The 23,387-nt window shown below is 43.0% G+C and overlaps 1 protein-coding gene across 1 annotated transcript in view; it reads right to left on the reverse strand.

The window, feature by feature from the left end:
• Positions 1-1,295: 1,295 nt before the first annotated feature.
• LOC120737248 (spectrin beta chain, non-erythrocytic 4-like) overlaps positions 1,296-23,387 on the reverse strand; it is a 96,067-nt gene continuing 73,975 nt past the window's right edge. Inside the window, 17 exon segments of the mRNA XM_040037837.1 lie at positions 1,296-8,170; positions 8,320-8,362; positions 9,199-9,369; positions 13,300-13,556; positions 13,720-13,780; positions 13,912-14,930; positions 15,060-15,256; positions 15,374-15,458; positions 16,022-16,160; positions 16,378-16,622; positions 18,168-18,302; positions 18,570-18,815; positions 19,055-19,259; positions 19,816-19,946; positions 20,183-20,461; positions 20,685-20,774; positions 20,997-21,221. Of these exon segments, the coding sequence (XP_039893771.1) occupies positions 7,829-8,170; positions 8,320-8,362; positions 9,199-9,369; positions 13,300-13,556; positions 13,720-13,780; positions 13,912-14,930; positions 15,060-15,256; positions 15,374-15,458; positions 16,022-16,160; positions 16,378-16,622; positions 18,168-18,302; positions 18,570-18,815; positions 19,055-19,259; positions 19,816-19,946; positions 20,183-20,461; positions 20,685-20,774; positions 20,997-21,221 (3,870 nt within the window). The 3' untranslated portion in view covers positions 1,296-7,828.

Raw genomic sequence — 23,387 nt, forward strand, 5'->3', positions numbered from 1 at the left:
ACTAAGATTCTAACTTAAAATAACTAAAATAAAAAGTAGCAGCTTTTTTTAATTAAAAGTTTCAGTGAATTTCCGAGATAATGCTTTTATTAATTCATAATATTCAAGTGAATGTTTTACACTTTTGTGCATAAAAGCCCCAAACACATTCAAATTGAGTGAATGAACTAACATAATTAATCTTTAAAATTTTAAATAATAACTGTGGGGTTTTTTTCGGAACGGTAAAGACCCGAATTCTTAAGTGTATAAAGCATAATCTGTAGTTTCTGATGCCAAAATACGTCTTTTATTTGTATTAGGCTACAGTAGTACTCATATTTGTGCACTTTAGGATCTCTCCAAACACATTCAGATATAAAATCATTGTCGAATCACTTACCTCATTTACATATCTTAAAATGATATTTCCTTTTTTAATTCATAAAAAGCACTTTGAAGGCTTAAATTCTGACCACGTCAGATTTCCCCACTTTTCCCTCTTCTGCATCAATCTTAGATTTAAAGTGAACTGTACTCATTGATCACTGTGCAGAGAAACAATAAGAAAACCACATTTGGGTCTGTTAACAGTTAAACTTGTTGTTGATGTAAATTTCAAAGGGACACTTACATGTAGTCACTGAAATATGCTGAAGTTGAACCTGAACATCAGAATGTGTTCGGGTGATTTACGTGACTCTGAACATGGCGTGGTTGTTGGAGTTAGCTGGGCTGGTCTGAGTATTTCAGAAACTGCTGACTTACTGGGATTTCCCCACACTACCTGCTCTAGAGTTGACAGAGAATGGTCTGAAAAGGAGAAAGTGCAGTTTTCTGGGCAAAAATGCCTTTTTGATGTCCGAGGAGATTGGCCAGACTGCTCTGAGCTGATAGGAAGACAACTATAACTAAAATAACCAATCATTACAAGCAAGATATGAAGAAGAGCATCTATGAATGCTTGGAGCAGATGAGCTACAGAAGCAGAAGACCACACTGGCTGCCACTCCTGTCAGCTATGAACAAGAAACTGATGCTAAAATTCGCACAGGCTCACAAGATAAGATTGGAGAATGATGAAGTCTGATGAATCTCAGACCAGGTGATATTCAGATAGTAGGGTCAGAATTTGTCAAGAACACTGTGATGAAAGTGTAGATCCATCCTGCTTTGTATTAATGCTTCATGCTGCTGCTGGTGTAATGGTGTGGGGGATATTTTCTCGGCACACTTTGGGCTTTTTAGTACCAAGCGAGCATTATTTAAACACCGCAGCCTACCTGAGTGTTGCTAACCATGTCCATCCTTTTATGATGACAGCTTACCCGTCTTCTGATGGCTGCTTCTAGCAGGATAATACGTCAGGATGCATCTCATATCATCTCAAACTGGTCACTTGAACATGACAATGAGGAACTTTAGAAATGAAATGAGTCAATATGGCTTTTTTTGTGTCTATAAAACTGACTGACACAGTAGGTAATGCGAATTATACTGACCCTCAGTCATAGTGGAAATAAAATAGGAGCCCCCAGACCTGCTTAAATGACTCACAAAAACACACACACTCACACACACACAAAAGATTATCTTTCAATCTGTACTTTTCAATTCAAAGAAACAACTGTACAGAGTCAGTAATTTGCAGTTGGTTCTGATCATTTTGTACATTATTGGGTCATTTTTTCACCTTTTTTCCATGTCGGTAGTTTGTGTCACCCCTGTATGTTACAGTGATCGTAGAATGGGACTCAAAGACATGCACAGCAGTACTGTAATAGAGACTATGTCATTCATGCAACCTCTTTGTCCTGATCTGTTTGTGTGCAGGAGGTGTACATCACTTTCATCTAGGCTTGTGGCACAAATAAACAGTCACACTTCAAGACAGACTCAGACTCCAAGATTCAACATAGCAAAAGACAAGGGGCGGTTTTCCCAGTGTCACCATGGATAAATTATTTTCACGTCTGTTTTTACAGAAAATACTTCTGAGCAAATAGATTTGTACATTTCCAGGCTGCAGGTTGCAGACAGGCATACAGAGAGACAGGCAGGCTGAGGGCAGACAGACAGTGGTGCTCAGGGGCTCCTGGGAGGGGACACGCTGTGGCAGCAGATCAGCTAAAACACCAATTTATATTCAGTATTTATTATTTTTTATCTTTGGCTGGTGATAAAAATGTCACCACATTAATGAGGTGGTCAACAGCACCAAACTAAAGCATAATATTATTCATGACGTGATGATAAAAGTGATCATTTCTAACGAGTATCCCTAAAGAACATCAATAAATTCAACCTCTCGTCCCACCTGAACATCCACTGAACTTAGCAGCCCTGATTGTCCCCGTTTGTGTTTGAGAAAATAACATTTGCTTCAGTGTACGAGCCCTTTTAATGTCTGCGAGTTTTCTTATGACTTTCTATTCAGGCAGTGTGTTCACGAGGTCCAATTTTTCTCCGCTCTTGACGTGGAAACAGAAGCATCAGTGTTTTCCTATCAGAGGCAACATATCAGGATCGACAGTGAAACTAGTGGTGATTTTCACCCTTAAAACAATTAATTGTTTGGTCAGTAAAAGATGAGCAAATACATAATCCTCATCATTGTTACTTTGACAAACTTTCATATATTCAGTTAATCCTGTAATAAAAATATTTAAGAAATTTGAGCAAAAGCATGATGGTAGTTTTTTGGTTGTATAGAGAATTAAGACCTAAAGTTATAACAGGGCAGTGCAGTGAAGCTAAAGAAAGAAAGAAAGAAAGGCGTGTCCAGGTTGGGTAACAAACAGACCATATAAAAGATGGACAAAGCTTTAAACCTGCATTCTTGCTGATGGCCAGCAGAGGGCGACTCTTGTGGTTATAAAAACAGGTGGAGTTGCATGGAAAATGTCCCTCAACTCGACTCCTCTGTGATCTCACTTTCTCGATTAGATTATGGGCTCAATCACATTTTTTTTCACTTTTATTCAACACAACAAGATGCCTTTTAAATTTTTTGTGAATTATGAATTATTAAAGTCACAAAGGAGGACCAATCCGAGTATGTCCAGTGTTGGTTTCACAGCGAGATCCACACCCCTTCTGTGACATCTGGTTTCAAACAACTAAAATAGCAAAGGTTGAAAATATCTTCAGGCTTCAAATCAGAACTTCACTCACTAGTGGCCAAGTCCATCTGTTATATACAGTCTATTTAATAAGTACGTAGCACAGTGTTATGTGTCGCTAAATATTAGCTTCTGATTGAAAACAGGACTTCTTCCAGGTTTAATTTTTGCAGTAATGTCACTGAACTTATGTTTCAATATTAATTACAGTCAGTGCTGTCAAAAGAAAAATGTACTATAACAAAAGTAGTGTTTGTTTAAAGTTTGTTTATAGATTTTTCTATAAAAGGCCGGCTCTGCTGAGAAGGTTCTAGGACCACTCACCAAAACGACGAACTGATTATTAAGCAGTTCGTTCAGTTAAAGGTTTTAGCTCTTGCATAAATGTCCATAAGCTGTACACGAACTTTGAAGATCAAAGTGAATTTCACGCCCTTCTCAAAGCCAAACTGCATGTGACTGAACCTGAAAAGGTCACTCATAATACTTTAATCTTCTCATTTTGGTAACTTTTAACTTGTCCGGGTCTGACGTCCCTCTGCTGGATCCCCAACACCAGTGAACACCAGCCCTCAGCCCTGCAACAGGCCAGCGTCCCTAGTGCAAAGAAAAGGTTGCATAAAGTTCCATTGCTACCACGGACATCATCCTCGCCATCATCGGCAACATTAATCCCTGAACACACCGCTCTACAATCCTCATAGACTTCATATTACTGCATACTACTGAGTGCTTTTGGTGTACAAGATGCAACATGTCAAAGTCTGAAGTGTCTGAATGGCATCAGAGAATCTGCACCAGTGTTTCCCTCCGCTTAAAAAACAGTGCGTTTCATTTTTCGGGGCTTTTTTGGCCCCTGATCGTGTAAACAGGAGGAAACACTGATCCAACATGAAACATTTTCAACATCAATGATCTACATTCATTTCCAGGCAGAAAAGAAAACACTTTCAATACATTAACAACAAACCAAAAGGTATTTTTATTTATTACTTCGCGTCTGCCGACAGAATGAGGCTGATGTGAGCACAACAGACAGACGGGCAGGGTATCGGCACACACGCCCAAACCGTCGAGCTTTCATTTGTCCCAATGTTTACCTTTCACATATTATCTCAATGTTTCTGCTCTCCAAAGTGTAAAGTTATTTGACTCGTTATTGGTTCAGCTGTACCCTGCGCGATCTGTTCTGTGTGTATCAGCAGAAACAAATCATGGAGGTTTATTATGATGCTGGATTCATAATCAGTCAGCCAGCTGGCTCGGTGTCACTTTAAACATGGAACTCTTTTCACTCTTGGTGTGTTTGTTGTGTCTGACATGCATGCAAATGATTGCACTCGTGTGGCATTCTCATGAAATAAATTACAAGTTCTAAAGACAAATTTTATGAGAAACAGAAACGAGGTCTGTAGGTCAGGAGGGAATTTAAAATCCAGCAATGAAAACCTAAAATAAACAAATAAATAAATAAATAAGACCCAACACAATCAGCTGACCGATAACCATATCTTTAACAAGCCTTAAATATGAACTCTATCCTAGCAAATATAGACACGAGCTGGATTCTTGGGCTTTACAGCCTTCTTACAAATAAATGTAAATGTTTTCTTGTAAAATATTACTGAAAGTTATGTGAAGTCCTTCATGTTTGAGTTAAAAAATAACCTGGTCTATGATTTAAAAAATGTAAGTATTGGAGTGATGCGTCTTTGATGAGCTGGCAGACTCTGTGACATGCAGCAGAAAGGTGAGAGAGCAGGTAAAGACCATGGGCAGACGGTGTTTTGAAAACTAAAAACACCAAAAGGCTGCATTCGAAGCTCTGTGAAGCAGCTGTGCACTGACCAAAAAATTTAATCAAAAAGAGAAAACACCTTAAAAAAGACAACCTGTTAAGCTCATTTTCAGCTCCATAGTTTTACTCTTGGACTCTAACAGCGTAGCTTTGCATGATTTACATTTATACCGAGCCCCGGTGGAGCCCCTTAGTTTATCTTCTGTTTGAAATAAGCTGTTGTAGCTCTTCTCCCTAAAAGGCCATGCTCTCTTTAGTCCTGATTTCCTTTGAATGGCTGCCGCTGGCAAACAGAAGAAGATAAACAAGCATTATCTCAATGGCTGAACACAAGCGCTTGTGTTTCCTATTCTCCAGTGTGGCTGCAGGGATTTTTTTTTTTTAAATTTTCTCTTGCATCATTTCCACTTTAGAAGTCATAGTTTGATTGGTTCTAGGCCACAGGTGTGGGTTAAAATGCACCACATATCCTGAAACTGTGCACACAGCATCAGGGAGCATCAGGAGCTAATGCTCCAAGAAACTAACTTGGACGTGTGCCCTACGAATGAGGCCTTTCTATTTTATCTAGCTTTCTGTTTCACATGCAGTACAGGAGCTGCAAATAATTAATTATTAAAAATAAAATAACAATTATGCAAATGCATTTCAGCTGAACTTTAACAGAGAGCATCAGAAACACGAGAGCTGGAATGAGTTTTCATACGGCAGCGGTGACAATAACGCACTTTAAAAGAAGTTTAAATGCAGTCTGGCCCGCATGCATCTAACGGGGCAGGAAATTAATGCCACCATCCACCGCTGGTGCTTCACAAAGCTGCATTTACCAGATAAACCAAACCGTGATGATTCTCATTTCCTGCTGTTTATGGCATTGTGGTGCGTTACCATGAAATGAAACATATACTTGTAACAAGGATGCTAAACTGCAAAGACGAGCTTCTTTAGACGAGTGATTTCTCTCCAAGAAAAGCATGCAATCTCTCACTTATGAAATATTTTGTCAGTGCCGTGTCAGCTCATTCGCTTTTTTTAATTGATCGCTTCAGTCATTTCCACCTGATGACTTTTAAGACTCGTTTATAACCTCTAACATTTTCAGCCTGATGGGTTTTACGTGTGCGTGCGAAGATGTAAGTCTATCTTTGTGAGCGAGGACATATTTCCAGGACCTGAATTTGAAAGACGCTCTGAAAGGTTTATTTGAAGGTTCAGAATCAGGGTTAAATTAAGGGGTGAGGGAATGTAGCATCACAAAGATAGAAGTACAAATGTGTGCATGGGGTGTGTGTAGATGTGTGTTGTGAATGGGACGTATTGTATCCGGAAGACTGAGGCGGCATCTGAGGGGATGAACGTACTGACGAGTGTGAAGCACACACCAACACAAATAACCTGAGAGCTATGGAGACCCTGGGAGCGGAGAGCAGCAGCGCACACGCACACACACACACACACACACACACACACACACACACACACACACACACACACACACACACACACAAAAACAAGATTTTGTTTTAAACTCTGTATAAAAACAAATTTGTATGTATAATAAATCAAAGAGAATATCCAGTAGTTTGATGTTGTAAGAGAATAAAAGAGTAGATGAGGCCTGTTTTCATCCCTGAAGGCCTCATTCATTAAAAACATGCAGATTTTGTGCTTATGACCAAATCATGAAAAACTGATCTAGATGGTAAAACAAGCAGATGACAATGAATGGTTTCATTTTTATTAGAAATATCAAAAATAAAGATTTTTTCCTATTTTATTCATTAATTTAAGTGGACCTCTTAAACTTAAACCACCACCTGTTTAAGGCCAATGATCATACTAGGAATACCCACCTGCCCCGTGTTTAATATGAGCATTTATCTACCACTGTAAAAGTCTATATATGACAGAATATAAATAAAACTACAAGAGGTCCACTTTTAAAATCGTTTTAATGAATGAGGCCCCTGGGAACAAGACTTTTTATTTCTTCTGACCACCTACTGCTCACTAGAAAATCTATAATGCTAAAATAAAATCCTACCCAAGGGAAGGGAAACTGCTCTGTATGCCCTGGGATCTTGATTTGATACATTTCTTGTTTTTTGTGTGCGTAACAAAGTTCTGAAGACCGACGTCTACTCTTCTCTTCTCTTAAACAGAGTCAGCACAAACCTGGAGATCAGTGCTGACTCATCCAGGGCAAGTGCACGCGTGTGTTTACAGTGCAGTTTGTTATCCAAGTAAAACTATTAGAATGTCTACATGTTTTCATGGCCAGACCTCCAGACAGATGGGACACAGCGGAGAAAGTAAAAGAAGGTCTGTAAAACATTTTGGCATAATTTCATTCTGTTTGTATTTCCAAGGAGTAATAAGACGTAGTGTAGGATGTCTCGACTTACAGACAGATATATACAGTAAATAGGACACACAGACGAGAAATACATACAGACGGAGCTCGTCTCATAGAAAAAACAAACATGGAACAGCATGAGCTACGTTTTATCGCTCTACCAGCCGTCAGCCTAACAGCCTTCCCGTTGACCGTGATGCGCGTCCCGTCTCTCTCTCGCGGCGACGCTGCCCGGGGCTCCGCAGCGCAAAACGCCACCCTGCTCTCAGGCAGTTCTCCGAAACAGCCGCCAGGGGGCGTCGGTGACTCTGTGCGTTCTCACAGAGACACAGAAGAGAGAGAGAGAGAGATAGAGGGGGAGAGCGAGAGAGGTGTCTCCTGCTCCAAATCAAATCCGTCCCGTCCGTCCTATGAGTGAGCCCGGGTCAATCCTTCGATTTCCATCCAAACACGACTGCTCTGTTGACAGTGTTGGAGGCGAAGAGGAGGAGGGGGGCGTTCGCAACCAGTTTATGGCCCCGCCTCCCAGCCAGAGTTCATACTGTGAGCTTCAATCCCAGCTCCCGTCCAAGCTCATTTTTTCTTACTGGACTTTTCTGATCGTTTTGCGTCCGACTTCCCAGCCCGTTCTGACCTCTCCGACCGTTCGCCCCTCTCCCTCTCCTTCTCTTTATCCCTCTCCTTCTCCTTCTCCTTGTCCCGTTCCTTCTCCTTCTCTTTCTCAGCACGCTCGATTCGGTCACCCCGGTCCGAACGCTCGCCGCCGCGCTCTGACCTGTTGTCCACCTTGCTCCCGTCGCGGCGCGTGCCCTCGTCGGTGGATGAGGTAGTTGGTTGGGGCTGACCCCATTTGGCAATCTCCTCGTGCTCTGAAATACTGGCGGTGATATTAGTCACCCACGTTTTGAGGTCGTCCTGCGATGGGAGAGAGGGGTGCACAGATGTCAGCTGGCCGGTTCAGTTGTTAACATGAATGTTTTTAAGGTTTTCGATGACGTGCAGATGCACAGTTACAGCTGCTTTCACTATTCTGAGGCGTGCAGGAAACAGAAAAAATGTCTCACCTCATCTTTTGCATGAAACAAAAACTCGCTGCCGTCCTTCGTTCTGCAAAGAGAGAAGAAGAGTTAAACTCAGCCTTAGAGCAGTGGTCCCCAAACTGTGGGGTGGGCCCCATCTGTGAGCCACAGAACGACAGTGTGGATGCCCGGGAAAAAGTGCGAGTCATTTGCTACTGCTCTGCCTTTTACTTAACTAAAATTCAACTTGGATCAATTTGGAAATCACCGTGTCTGTGTCGCTTAGACTACTTTAAGTTCTTCTTTAAGATTTGGAAAGATGTTTTACCCCCACTGTATCATGTGTTCTATTTTTAGATTTCTATTTTAGTAAAATATCTTTCTGTAATTATTATGAGGTGTCAGACACTTTAAGGCATTTGCCTTTTTAATTTCAGAGATGAAGTAAACAGCCTTCTGATCTCAGTCACCTTCAACCAGCTGCTTCTGAAACACGACTCTCAGCTGTGGTTTAACTACGCTTCTTATCGTCTGTAAACAGGTTCCATCGAGGGAGCTCATCACATCGTGAATCCTTAGCTGACCAATCAGCATGCATTAGCAGGATGCTAACGATTCATGGCCAAAAAAATGGAAGAAAGCGTTGTTTCATTTCAGTTTGGAAAGATTATAAGTGTCATATTTTTGAAAACTAAAAGAAAATGTGACCTTTTTTGTCTAGAAGCAGGTTTTTAGCTATTGGAACACCAGAATTATGTACAATGGGTTTACTAGATCAAATCTGGGTTTGTCGTTATGACCAAATAAATTACTCACACTATTTATTTTTACAATGTGCCCAGGCCCTAAAGAGTGAAAACACACTAACGTGAAGCATGAAAGTGCCCGTCTGCAGTACATGTGAGTGCGAAAACAGCCGATTACTTGAGCGTGAAGACGTTCTTCTTCTTCTTGTAGCCATTGGTGACGTCGCAGTGGCAGTGGGAGAGGTTGAGCAGCGGCTCGTTGTTGTAGGGCGTCGTGGTGTTCTTGGCGTCCTTGTAGAAACCCAGCTCCCCTTTATTCAGCACGCAGTACAGGTTGACCCATGATCTGCTGTGGTGGGGGGAGGCGGGAGAGGAAGGGAGGGGAAGAAGAGGAGGGAAAGGTGGGAGGAAAAGAGGAGCATGGGGAAGGAGGTTGGGTGGAGGGGTGGGGGAGGACAGGAGGAGTCAGGAAGAGCTGCAGAATCACAGTCGCTACACTAACACCTCACTCACCTGACCAGAGCAGACAGGTAGGTAGGCGGGATGAAGCAGCCCCAAGAAGGGAAGAGGAAACACACTGCTGAACAAACACAGACGGACGGACAGACAGACGGAGGAGGTGGGGGGATGGAGGTATGGGGAGGAAGGCTACGTACAGCTTGTGTGCACCTGTGTGCGAGGCTTACATGTGACTTACCTTGGAGGAGACAAGAGGAGCAGCCAGCAGCACCGAGGAAGAGAGGAGAAAAGAGACAGAGGAGTTTGGTTAAAATGCCATTTTGGCAACAATGAGGCTTAAAATCCAGACATGCTCGTTTTCCCTCTGTGAGCGTGTTTACATGCACACAGCATTCCAGTTAATAGCTGACATCGGCAGTACTGTGCACAAGTTTCAGCCACAAGAAGAACAAAGAGTTCTGCAGCAGATGGTGTGGAAGCCAGTGTGAGATTACATAAAGAGACAGCCAGGCTCCACAGATGATCTGTGGCAAATCTCCACAGACCTTAAAAAGAAGTTTAATTTTTGTTTACTTCACTTTGTATTATTTTATTTTAAACATTCTCCTTTTACTTTTAGCAACTAAAACATTTGCACAGTACTGCCAGTGTTATTCAGAGCAAGTTTCCGTGTGCAGCTTAATATCCTGATTTCAAACTCAACAGTAGATACACGGGTAAAAAAAAACAATGGTGCAAGTGATAAGTGATGTCTGAACTGCTCACAACACCTATTAAAAGTTCATTCTTGAAATGTTTTTCTATTGTTGGCTCTGTGTGATGGCGGGGAGTGCAGATATCCCCGACGTGGTCATCTCCAACCACATCCAGAGCTTTGCTTTGCAAGGCAGAAGAAAAATGGCTTAAAGGAGCGGTAAACTAAAGAGTTAATAAGGAAGAGCCAAAACTGTTGGGAAGAGTTGGAAATGAGCGCAACAGGTTCCCTTTAAAAACACGTGAGCTAAAAAAAATGTTTCTTTTAATATCTCTGTTCCTTGGTGTGGGTTTTTTAATGTATTTTCCTAGTTTACAGTAGCAGATATTACTTTTCCTGTACATTATGAACAGGACACCTCGGGAAGAAGTTAAAACTTTTTCAGAAGAAATTTGACATGTGAATGCGCTCACAGCTGTAACCTCAATTTAATGCGAAGCATAGATGTGGAAGTTTGTCGTCCACTTTCATACACCTTTCACAGGCACCATACCCTAACAAGGTACCAGAATATTAATGTGCACATCAACTTACTTAGTGTCTCATCGCGTAGAGATGTAACAGAGACAGGTTGAATCTCAGTCCTTCCCTAAATGCATCCTCGCTTTCTTTCTCGGCATCAACCGCTAACAACGAGGAGCACTTTGGAGATTCACACTTGTCCGGATTTAAGCCATTCGACATTGTGCTTTACCTTGCCATGTACATAACAGGGCATGTACATACGACACACTCATCCATTGCCTTGAGTAGGTGCGTGAGCGGGACTCATCCACAGCTGGGAGGGGATGAGCTTTTAGCTGTGCAAGGTCAGCCCAGCCCGCAGGGGGCAGTGCAGAGAGAGACTTTCTTGCTGGTGTCTCTCTGGAAGAAGCAGGGTGGTCATCAGTGGAGGGCAGGCTGTGTGCATAAGTGTGTGTGTTTGACCAGCAGCTCCATCCCACAGCATTCCTCAGCCAGTCAGTCAGTCTCCTGTGTTTTATTCTGTGGGCTCGCGTTAGATCAGGAGGCATCGTAAGCGTCATGCATGAAGTTTTCACATGCGGTGGGAATCCTGCAGGCCTCTGATCTAATAAAGTGCTCTAATTACATCCTAATAATCAGCACTGACAGACATAATATATTCAGAGGCTGACATAAGATTTACATTAGTGAATCCTTTTCCTGCTTCATGTACTCATCACTGATTTTCTTACTCTTCAGTACAAATTAACAACTGGAGGACTGGGCGATATCTCAGTATCTGCTATGAAAGAAGATCTTTATAGCAGAAAAGTGCAGTAAGCCTTCAGGTCCTTCACTACATGTACAGACTTATCAGTATAAAATGCATTTACAAACCATGTCGGACATGGTCATCAGCAAAATGTAAAAGAGCCAAAGTTAGTTTGTATGGTATATTCAGCATGTACCTGCGTTACGTATTTAAAATACACAATATGAGTAACTGTATTCCGTTACAGTTACCGTTTAAAAAGGTGGTATTCAGAATACAGTTACTTTGTTGAAATAAAGAAATCACACAGCGGTCTTCTCCTGTTTCATATGTTCGGCTATGCCCTCTCTATTTCTGGTAATTCCACGCCGGCGGAAACCCAAACAAAACACGCATTAAGAGGCTCTAATGTCTGTGTCTCAATCCCGCGGCCCATGTCAGCTCTACTTGAGGCCCGCATAATGACATGAAGAAATATTTTTAAAAATTATTGTTCAAAAATTATTTAATATAAAGGCAATAGGCAGAGTGTTCGGAGCCGCAAACCTGTTTTATATACACGCAGAATAGTTTTAATACGAGATCGCTGCTAAAAGTGCAGCCTTACCTAACGTCTACCTACTGTTACTCATTTATATTAAGATTGAAACATCTAGTTAGTATTGGTATGGTGAGTAACCTGCAGTAATAGTAATAAACCACACAGCAATAGTACATTCATGTAGTTGTAAAAAGTATGATAATATATTAAGTAGTCAGAATACGTTACTCTCATTGAGTAACGTAACGGAATACGTTACAAAATACATTTTGGGGCATGTATTCTGTAATCTGTAGTGGAATACATTTTAAAAGTAACCTTCCCAACACTGGGTATATTTAGTACATTTTCACCACTATACTATATTTTCAACCCCAGGGAGAATAGCTACTGTGTTGCTGCAGCTAATGGGGATCTTAATCTATTACACTCAGCTATACCTGCCTTCAGACAGATGTTTCCAGCAAGGAACTACTACTCTTTACCCAGCTGCAATGACCAAAACAGTTATTTACCTTGCAAAACATCTACTGCTACCTAAATTAATTTGTTAGTGTAGCTGTGTGTTAACCTTTAGTTAAATAACTCCTTCAGTTTTTATTTTATTATTCATTGTTTGGCAACGCTAACATGACTTCTCCTCGCGGCAGGAAAACCTTAGGTGCAAGCAGAGGTTGCATGAGCGTGCTGACAGGTTAAAAACTCGATATATCGCCCAGCCCTAAACAGCTGTAATCTCCCACTGCCAGGCACAGGCAACACCACAAACTGTGACTACCTCCTTCTTTCCACCACATACAAGCACAAGACAGTCTAGAACTTTTTTGTGTCAGAGAAAAAGGTAAAAATTCAAACTTCATCTCAATAAAAATATAAAAAGGTAAGCTTTTGCTTTCCTGAGAAACTCCAAAGCTCTTCTGAGTATTTTCATGTTGAACACACGATGGAATCAACCCGTGAGCCTGTGTGTGTCATGCATCTGTTCAACATGTCCGTGTGTTAGCCTGTTAGCTCAACATGCTAAAGTCATGCCTCTGTCACTCCTGTTGAATTATTAAATGGAGGAAGCAGCAGTGTCATGAGAAAGTGGTACTTAGAGGGCTGGAAATGCTTTGTTCAAACTAATATTTAAGAATAAGTCGATGAAACAATCATTTTTTCTGCACCTCAATAACCCCTGTGGAACATAAATAGCTTTTAACTGATTAACTGGAATCCCTAAAGTTTGATACTCATGACATCACTGTCCATCCTCCTTCTCTATAACTCCTATCAGGTATCAGGTATCATTATGACCCTGAACACCCACCTATTGGTGCTCTTCTTCAGGCTCTCAATGTCCAGCTTGCGGAAAAGGAAGCCCTCGTGGTGTGCCGTATGTGTGGGCGGTTGGGGGACGATCGGGCTGCTCTGGGCTGGTGCAGATCTGGACCGCCGCGTCGTTTCCCCGGGCTCTTTGGGTCGTGGCCGGCGTCGTGGTTTGGGTCTGTCCCGAGCTCGAGGGCGTTCGGGACGGGAAGACTTTTCTGGTATCCCATTAGGCAGTCGGGGCACCTCACCGCGGGCCTAAGGGTTGGGAGAGGCGATGAGTTTGATTTATGGCTCAAAAGTGAAAAACTTTATTACTTATCCCAGTTTTCTCTTTTTAGGAAGTTTGGTCAAAACTTAGAATTAACCCCTAAACGCCCCCAAATATCACACTCTTTATTTATAAAGACTAAACCCAGACCTGCGCTGCTTCTCTTTCTTGTAGCTGCTCTACGATCTCTGCCATGGTGGACCTCTTGTCTCTGTGGAAAAATACCTACTGTTCACATCACAATTGATTCAACTCCAAAAACTGACTACAATAACATTCACTTCTTTTCTGCATAAATATCCACATCCAGATTAAAATGCACTGCAGTACTCTCAGTCTCACCCTCCTGCTGAGCGTCTGTCTGATTGCTCCTTCCCTGTGTCGTGCTCACTGGATTCCTGTCTCTCCAGCCGGTGCCTGTCCCTCTCTCTCCGCCTGCCCTCGTGGCCCCCGTGACCTTCTTGTTCGCTGGAAGTTTGCCTCTCCAACGTCCGTCTCTCCCGCCTCTCAGCCTGTTCCCTCCACACCTCTTGAGGCAGCTCATCCCTGCGCGCCTGGATTAGCTGCTCGCTGGACAGCTGCCGTTCTATCCTGTGGTGATAAGTGTGTGTCTGGCCCTGAGGCTCAGCGTGGCCCAAAGGGTCAGTCCTGGATCCTCGAGGCCCTCTGGTGGGCTCGCTGTGCAGACGCTCCCGGCTCGGCTCCTGAAGCACCACCTCGGCCATCACTGCTACCTCTGCTCTCTCCGTCCCCATCATCATATCTCTCTCCCTCCCCCGCTCTCTTGCCTTCTCCAGCCGGCTGGCCACAATCAGAGGCGTCACAGCATCATCTAAGTGTTTGATTTTGGGTTGCCGGAGATACGGGGAGGATTTTGCCTCAATTTCCCTCGCCGCTTGTGCCGGATGCAGGTGACTCATCACCTTTGCTGTCTGTTCCCTCGCTGTGCTGGCACTTTCTCGTGCCTGGTTGGCTGAGACTAGCATCGCTGCTGTGGCTATAGATGCAATCGAGGATGCAGCCGGGCGGCCTAGACCTGCAGCCACACCCACTACGCCTCCATCCCGGACATCCAGAGTGTTTCGGTAGCTGGAGCCGTTCATCACAGGGGTGTAGTTGGCGACTGTTGATCCCAGGCGCCGAGCTGCAGATGACGGAGAAGGTGTTGGGGTGGCCGGCGAGGGAGATGGAGGAGAGCTGGCTTCGTTCTGTTCATATATAGTCTGCCTCATGACGGGGGAGACTGGGAGGCGGGGGAGAGTGGGTGGACTATGTGAGGCATCTTGGGGATCCAGGAAGACTTTACGACCCAGGAGGGGAGTTGGGGGCAGTTTACTTTGCTCTGCTTTTAGCTTTTCTACCTGCAGAAAGAAAACAGAACCAGAGATGAAACTACCAAGTCTTCATCAACAATTTGAGCATGTTTGGAACGTGCTACTGATTTTGTCTAAACTGAGGACATATTTGCACAGTGAGGATGATGATAATACCGTGGTGAGCCGCCGCAGTGAGCTGAATCGCTCTTCCCAGGTGGCAGCTGCTTTGCGGAAGGCTTCATGTCGACGAATCAGCTGTTCCACCTCATCTACGCTCCCTCCAAGCTCGTTGCTGTTGATAAACGGCTCCTGAGCAGTCAGCCATGCCTCTGCCACCACCGCCTCCTGGGCAAACTGGTGAACCTCCAACACTGCAAGCAGGACAAATAAGAACACCAAAAAAGAGAGAAAGCATCTTAATTTACTTCTAAATGCCAGATTCCTGCACATCCCTCTTTTTTACTTTTTAAGCCATTGCATCCACTCACATTGCTGCAGGACTTCCCAGTGCTTGTCCCACTTCTCAGACAGCTCACGCTCCTTAGCGATCACTTTGTCCAACTTCTCTTTGATCTGAGAATAAAGATATCACAATTACATCATGGGTCTGTTTAGCTCTATGGATGCTCAGAAAAAATTGAAACATTATAGGGAATCGATTCTTTCTCACACATAAAATATAAAACCTTATGTTTCTTAACATGCATCTCTAAAGTTTTCTGTCATGCATATACTGTCACATGGGTGCAGTGAGATCAGTGTAATCATTAAGAGGAAAAAGCTCAGGCTTCATTTGGTTTTCCACACTTAGTTTCATTGTATAGCAGGCACATCCTTGCTGGTCAAACCTTCTGTTTGCAAGAGGCAGCCAATTAGAACAATTTTTCCTTAAAGGGGGAGGAGCTATAACAGAGATACAGGATGATTGAAGCTGCACAGCCAGCACGAACAGGTGATTAGGATCAGTAAGCCCTCTAGTAGAGCCTAAAACTAGCAATATGACTCTGCAGAGGAGGCTAATCGACTCGTGAGCCCACTCAACCAGAGTCTTCAAAGTTATAAACAAACTGAGGTTTAGATATCCGTGTTTAAATTGGACTTAAAGTGACAGTCTTTATCATGTTTACTCATCTCACCTCTTCAGCTGCAGGGTTTCTAGCCGCCAGCAGGGTTTTTCCCATCTCAATACACTCCAGGATGCTCTGACTGCGAGCCTCTACTTCACTCTTAAGACTCTGGTGATAGTTCATCAGCACCTCTACTGAGGACACGTCCCTGCAGGAACCACACAGAACCTGAACTCACTGAAGACTTTCACTATGCCCACGAATGCTGACTATCACATGTTATTATAATGAACCATAAAAAGCAAAATGATATTTCATATGTACATTTTTTTAAAAGAAAAATAAATGAGTTTGATCTTAAACAGTGCATGTGGTGAACAGATATTGAGGGTGCCACATGCATATGTAGAAGGTATTGTAGATACCTGGGCTTCTCTCCTGTCCCTATCTGACAGATGATCGAGTCCATCCACATGATCTGATCTCGGACCATGCCGAAGAACCTCAGCTTGTCAGTCTCTGTGGTGATCTGCACCCGACACTCTTCGCAGGATGTTAGCAGCTCTTTCCAGCACTGCATCACTTCGTGCTCACGACACGCGATGGCTTCGGCCTTCTCGCCAGCGTACACCGTCCTCAGCTGGGCTGCGCTCTCTTGCAGCTGACGCACCTGGCAGAGCGTGAAGGCAAGCTTTAGTAAACAGCTCAACTGAACAGGGACGAAACAGAATTGAAAAAAGGAAAGAGAGAGTTTGTTTTCCGAGTGACGCACGAAACACAGCTGCCAAGACAGCTGTGTTTCGTCAGGGCCAAGTGGTGCAGGCTCTGTCACCTGAGTAGGCACAGAACATCTGTGCTTTTGCATCTTTCTTGAGTAGCACTGTTCCTGCTGCCCAGGTGCACGACAGAGACTAGATCAAGCAAAATTAAATGCAGAGTAAGAAGATGGTGTTGCCATGAAAATGGCAGACTCACAAAGAACCAAAAACTTTACTATCAATGAAATAGATTTTATGTGAATTTGATTTAATTTAAACAAATTCACATAATTTAGTTCAGTTCAGTGTTTTTTATTGGTTATAAAAATGCATTAAAGTCTATAATTTCTGGATTCAGTTTCTGATATACTGATATTCTTTACTTTTTAAATCCACATGGGGGGGCACTGCACCAATTAGGATTACTCAGTTAGCCAGGTAACTTCTAAAATAGCATGCAAAAAATGATTTACACTTTTGTAATCCATATTAACAGTCAATGCTAATGATTAATTCATTTTTTTTTCAAATTCCAGATGTTATTCCTTTCACATTTAAACTGTTTGCAGTCAGTAGCACAACTGGCTGTTAGCTACTGTCACGGGCTGCCGGGGCAGACCATGTGGAGAGAGTAGAGGACCCAATTGCAGACAGAGGCGAGGAGACAAAAACTGGACATGACGAAAAGCAAGCCTTTATTTAGGGCTGAAAACTCACGAAAATACAACAAGGCTAAAGTGAGGAAAAACCTGAACATAACCTGGGAAACTATGACTCTCACTGTGACTTTATACTATGACGAGACAAGATAACAACTATGACTTGACTGGGAAACTGTGACAACGGGTAGGGAAGGTAACACAGACGATGCGACAATGAACAAAGGGAGACAGAGGACTTTAATACACACATGAGGTGATGAGGGGAAGAGGAGACACACGAGGACACAGTGGACTAGAATGAGACATAATGACAAAGGGGAGAGTAAAACTAAACGTAAAGAACCAAGAACACAAGACTCTTTCAAAATAAAACAGGAAACGTGGACATGACATGAGCAACATGAAAACACACAGACAGAAAATACATGACACAGAAAACTGGGACAGACTCATAACTAAGGCGACGTAAAAGGACCTAAACTATACTGCAACTCAAGACAATAACAAAGCCAAGACTTAACATAATTTCAGAATTTCATGAACAGAGCACAATGTAAACATAAGAAAACAATACAAAAATAAGACAAAACGCTGGTTCAGAGACCCAGCCCCTGACAGCTACTCGCCATATTGCATCTGTTATGGATTTACAAATAAAAAAATCACTAAATAAGTTTCTATAAAGATTCCTGCAGACCAAATATAGATAATATCAATCTTCTTCCTTTAAGTCTCCTTTAATTTTTCCTTAAATGAAGATTAGAGGAGGGTCTGTTGATCGATGTGCAGCTGTACCTGTGTGACAAGCAGCTGAATGTCCTGCTCGAAGGTGTGCAGGAGTCTCTGCAGGGTGCTGGTGTTGGAAGTGCTGCCCTGCCGAGCCCGAACCTCTGGCAACCTTCGATGTTTGTCATCAATCTGGGCTAAAACCTGAAAAAAGGCAGTGGAGAAATTTTGCCTGTTTGTAGCGAAGAAATGCTCTATCGGCACCTGATTTACATTTTTCCTATTTTCTTTCTTTTTCAAGCTGTTCTCATCACGAAGGCCAATGTACACTGTGGTGACCCGACATAAAAGAAGATAAAAGTGTGAAATTAAATTAAATGGATCTGCTCTTTATCATATCCGGCATTATATGTGTGTGTGTGTGTGTCCTTTGGTTTAATTTGTGGCCCGTCTTGGCTTTGCTCCTCTTACCTCTCTGCAGTCGAAGAAGAATTTGTGCAGCTGGTGTGAAGCAGCGAGCATCTGACCGCGGGTCTCCATGAGCTCCAGCAGGTCGGCCCAGGCTTCGTTCACTCCGTCCTTCCATTCGGCGATGGTGGCTGCTTCTGAGTGGCCGTAGTCGATGAGCTCATCCACCATCTGATTGACGGCTGTCACTCGCTCCTGGCCCACGCTGCCCGTTTCTGACGCAAACTCTGTAAACTTCTCCTGTAGGACCTGGAAGTGTGGCATGTTTTATTTACTGCAGCAAATCGGTCTGCTAATTTTAATGTATTCATTCATTCATTCAGTATTCATTCAGTATTCATTCAAGTCCTATTAAAGAACATAATTAGACATTACAATCAAATGAAACCCCTTTTGAGATTTTACTTGTAATATTTAAATTTCAGGTAATAAAATCTGTTACCTGAATCTATTATTCATGTGCAGAGGCCATCTGTCGACACACTTACTGTGACATGCTCATAGTCTTGACCCAGTTCAGGCGAGCTGGCGACCACCTCCCTCTGCGCGATCCACTGCTCCAACTCATCCACCTCCCTGTTGAGCTGGTACAGCCAGTACTGCTGCTCCAGGCGGCTCTTCCTCTCCTCCACCAGGTCCTTCAGAGACACGTACAGACGGTCTATCTGTGACTGACGCTTGCTGATCTGTTCGCTGTGGAAGAGAGGAGGAAGAGTGTAAGGTAAGGCACAAAAAAAAAAGCTGGGAGGAGTGTAGCAGTAACTGCTCCCCCAGCTCGAGAGACAGACATCGCTTCTACTTTCAGGATTAGGATTTAAACTTTCCTTTCGGATTATTTATGGATCAGGATCTCGCCATCACTCTCCTCTTTTTCTTTCCCCACGTGGTTTTATTCCATTACTGCAAGTCATTAACGTCTACTTTTTACTGATTGTGTTCTCTCTTTTCTCTGCTTTCCTCTCACACCTCCACACGGTGGCAGCAGACGACTGCCCCCGAGCCTCCTCCTTCCTGTTATAACAGAAATCTTTCTCCCCTTCATCAGAGACGATCGTTTTAAGGTTGGTTTTCTTTCTCAAGTTTCTTGACCTCATAACACAAAGCTCTTGTTGTGAAATACTGCTATAAAAATACAACTGAAGTGAATGATGAAAAACCTTTTATAATCCAGAGATTCGGTGCTTTTCTGTATTTAAGATGTTGTGACAGAAATTTCTGTCAGATTTTGTGCATGTGTTTAACTGCTCACCAGTCTGGATGTCCCATCTCCAGCAGCTGCCGGCACTGCTGTGAAAGCAGGCCGATGGTCTCAGCGTAGTCTTCGATGGTCTGTTCTAGGACCAAATGCTTCTTCAGCAGCTGCAGCGTGCTCTGCTCATCCTGGCAGGAGGAGGAAGCAACACACGAGAAATGACACTTTAATTGCAGAATACACACACAGAATAAAACTGCATGTAAAAAATCCTGCTCACATTAGAGTCCAACAAACACAGTATCACATATTCATATGACAATCGCATATTCTGCAGAGAACTGTGTGTGTAAGACGGCTCCTGTGATTTTAAAGAGTTTTGTTTTTTACTTCAATGATAAATATTTCAGACAAATAATTTTACCTTTCCCTTCTCCTCATTCATCATGTGCAACTCCTGCTCACTCAGCCAGGCCTCGACCTCGGCTGTATCGAAGTAGTACTGCTGGGCCTGGTACATGGCATCCAGGACCAGCTGCCTCCTCTCAGTCTCGGCCCAAAGCAGAGCCCACAGCTGGGACAGCTGGTCGTGACCTGCCCTGATGCAGTCTGCCTCAGGGCTGCGTATGGAGCCAATGATCCCCGCCCTCTCCAGGACATCATCGATTCTGCTCCTGTGGCTCTGCAGCTCCCTCTGAAGATTCTACAGCACAGGCAGAAAGAGCTATTTAGATGTTGAGAGTGTAAACGGATGGATCAGAACTTAGAGGCTTTATCTTTATCACAAGTCATCAGTTATTTAGTGACTTGAGCTCTGAGTTTAAAGCTTTAGGGTGCAGGGGGTCTATCGTGAAGAGGAACGGGACCTCTGTTAAGGTTTCAGGCTAAGGCTGCAGTTTAATTAGCAGCTATTCAGGTTTTCTTACCTGGTTCTTCTTCATTAGCTGCTGGACAGCCTGCAGAGTAGAGCCGTGCTCCTGAGACATGGCCATCGGGAGGCGTTCCTGGACCCACAACTTCAACCGCAATGGTATGAGGAAAAGAAATGAATATTTGTACATGTATGAATATGTGAACATGCATGTCCACACCTCATGTACAGATTAAAGAGAAGCCTGGTATATTTCACCTCAATTACAAATAGATAAAAAAGTAACAATAACAAAATTACAACATGCAATAACACGACTCCTGTGTTTTGTGTAGTGAGTGTGAATCTTGTTGTGTTGTCAGCTCACAATCTCATCCTCCAGGTCTCGCCCAACTTGATGAACTTCCTTGGACGCCAGCAGGATGCGTCGCCTCTCCTTCAGCGGCTCGATCAAACGCACCATCCTGGCCTCCACGGCGGCCTGTCGCTCTGCAACCGTCTCCTTGACCTGCGTCTGCTGCGGGATGGAGGATGCCTGCACCTGAAGCTGCCCTACCTCCTTATACCATTCCTCCATCTGGGTCTCCAGGGTCTGAGGAGGAGGAAGAGGAGAGGGTGAGTGTAGTTACCGGGCAGAAGAAGCAGGAGAGAGGAGACAAGAGAAACTGGATGGAAGAAACATGTCAGAGATGTGAGATGAAGATGTGAGAGAAGATAAAAATGACATGAGTGAGATGAAAAGAGTGTGGCAGGAAACAAAGTTTACATGATTTTAGTTTTTTTCACTTTAATGTAGTTGTTTTATTCCCTGCAATACTGATTTTATTTAACTTTTTAACTTACCACGTCAAAGTTTATAAAACATCTTTTTAAAAACTGAAATAAATTCAGTAGATTTATATGTATTAAGCAACAGATGGATAAGATGAGACTGAGGATAACCCAAAACAGCACAAGAACAGGTGGTTAACAGACATGAAGTGTAGTGAAGGTTACTGTACCCCTTGCCAGGATGGATGCTGGGTAGTGGAGTTATGATGATGTGGTAAAGCAGTGCTAATGGCGGCCTGTTAAAGGAAGCTGTAAGCGGCATGCTGTGGGAGAGGAGAGTGAGAGATGTCTGGTGAAATGATGAAGCAATGAACGGATGAATCTGTGCGTCAGCCCGGGTCGAACCTGCTGTATAAACGAGTTCCCGCTTTGCCCAAACCACCACAGCTGGAGGGCAAATTGAGTTACATCCCAAGATCACACGTTCACTGGCAGATGTAATGCAGGTGTGCCCAAATTTGGATTCTTTTATTGAGGTGACAGACCAAAAAAAGAAAGAAATGCATATTCATCAAACTAGTAACCCAGCTGTTTAAGAAGCTCAGGCTCCAGACTTTTCCAAACGCTCAGTTTTCTTTCACTCTTGGTTTTGTATGAGAGGGAATATCTCTAATATGGTTAACAGGTTGCTGACCCCATTTGCAGTTCCTATCCTAAAGGGAGGGGAAAGGAGCTACAACAGTAGATGAACAGAGGCGCTTCACCCAGGGCCAGTGTAAGATAAAGGAGGACACATGCAAAGCTTTAACCTTGATCTGATGAACGTTCAGCAATTTGTTCTCTATGCAAACTGTCATGCATGCAACAGGCTTTTTTTTTTTTTACTAGATCTATCGACGAGTCCACAAATGCGAATAAAAAATGAGTCCAGTGCTGTAACAGAGACCCGTAAACTGTCTGACTTGCACAAATCTATTTATTTGCGATGTTCCAAATATCACCTGGGTCCTGGTTCATTGACCAAGCGTTTTGGTTTCTTGGGTTTTGTTTATTATTAATGATCCTCGTGGCGATGCTTAGGTTGTTTATTTTTTGCGTACAGCTTTGCCCTGTGTCATACCTGTGCTCAACCTGTTTTATTTTGGTAGTCTCACGTCTCTTGTTCCCAGTATTAAGCTCCAATAAACACTGATTATGATGGTGTGTCTCCACTCTGGCCAAATCGCCCTTCAGTGTATTGTATTGTATTCTATGTATTGTATTATGTACTGTGTACTGTTTGAGTCTCCTCTTGTGCTTTGTCGAGTGGTCCCTCATTGCTGTACCCTTGTTCCATGTTCCTGAACTTCTAATATTCCTGAAATTCTAATGTTTTCTGGACATTTAAAGCCTGCTCTTTATTTTGGATTCTTCTGGACTTTAGCTTTTGCATCAACAGCATTAAAAGCTGATGCTTTGAGGCTAGTTTCTCTGTCCTGCAACTCACTTCTCACACAGCGACACATGACCGGAGTAATTTCACTTTTTTCATGGTAAACCGTGTGTGGACGTCTGCTGCGACACTGGATCTGTTTGCCTTTCTGACTTGCCTTATGAAAAAGATGTGCTACACCGTTCTTCAAATATTTAAAAATACCTGGAGTAAACAGCTACAGTGATACTAGTACTAATAAACGTAACAGGGGTCAACTGAACATTGAAACTTACTAAAGTTAGAGTATATTGTGCTTACAAATAAATAAGCACTAGCTGCATCCACTCACAGATGCCATGTTTATGAATAAGCACAGATTACTATTTTTACTCAATAAAACATCAGTTTTCCCACTACAGAGGGCTTATCTCTCACTCTGATAGAATTATACATGAACCAGATGTCTAGTGTTTAAAATGAAGATAAATGAAGATTAATTATTACCCTAATGCTAGTGTGTGCCATAAATAAATTATAACAAAATAACCAAATACGCGACAAACACAGATTGAG

This window comes from Simochromis diagramma, unplaced genomic scaffold (genome assembly GCF_900408965.1).
Source record: "Simochromis diagramma unplaced genomic scaffold, fSimDia1.1 OVJJ01000463.1, whole genome shotgun sequence".
Lineage (NCBI taxonomy): Eukaryota > Metazoa > Chordata > Actinopteri > Cichliformes > Cichlidae > Simochromis > Simochromis diagramma.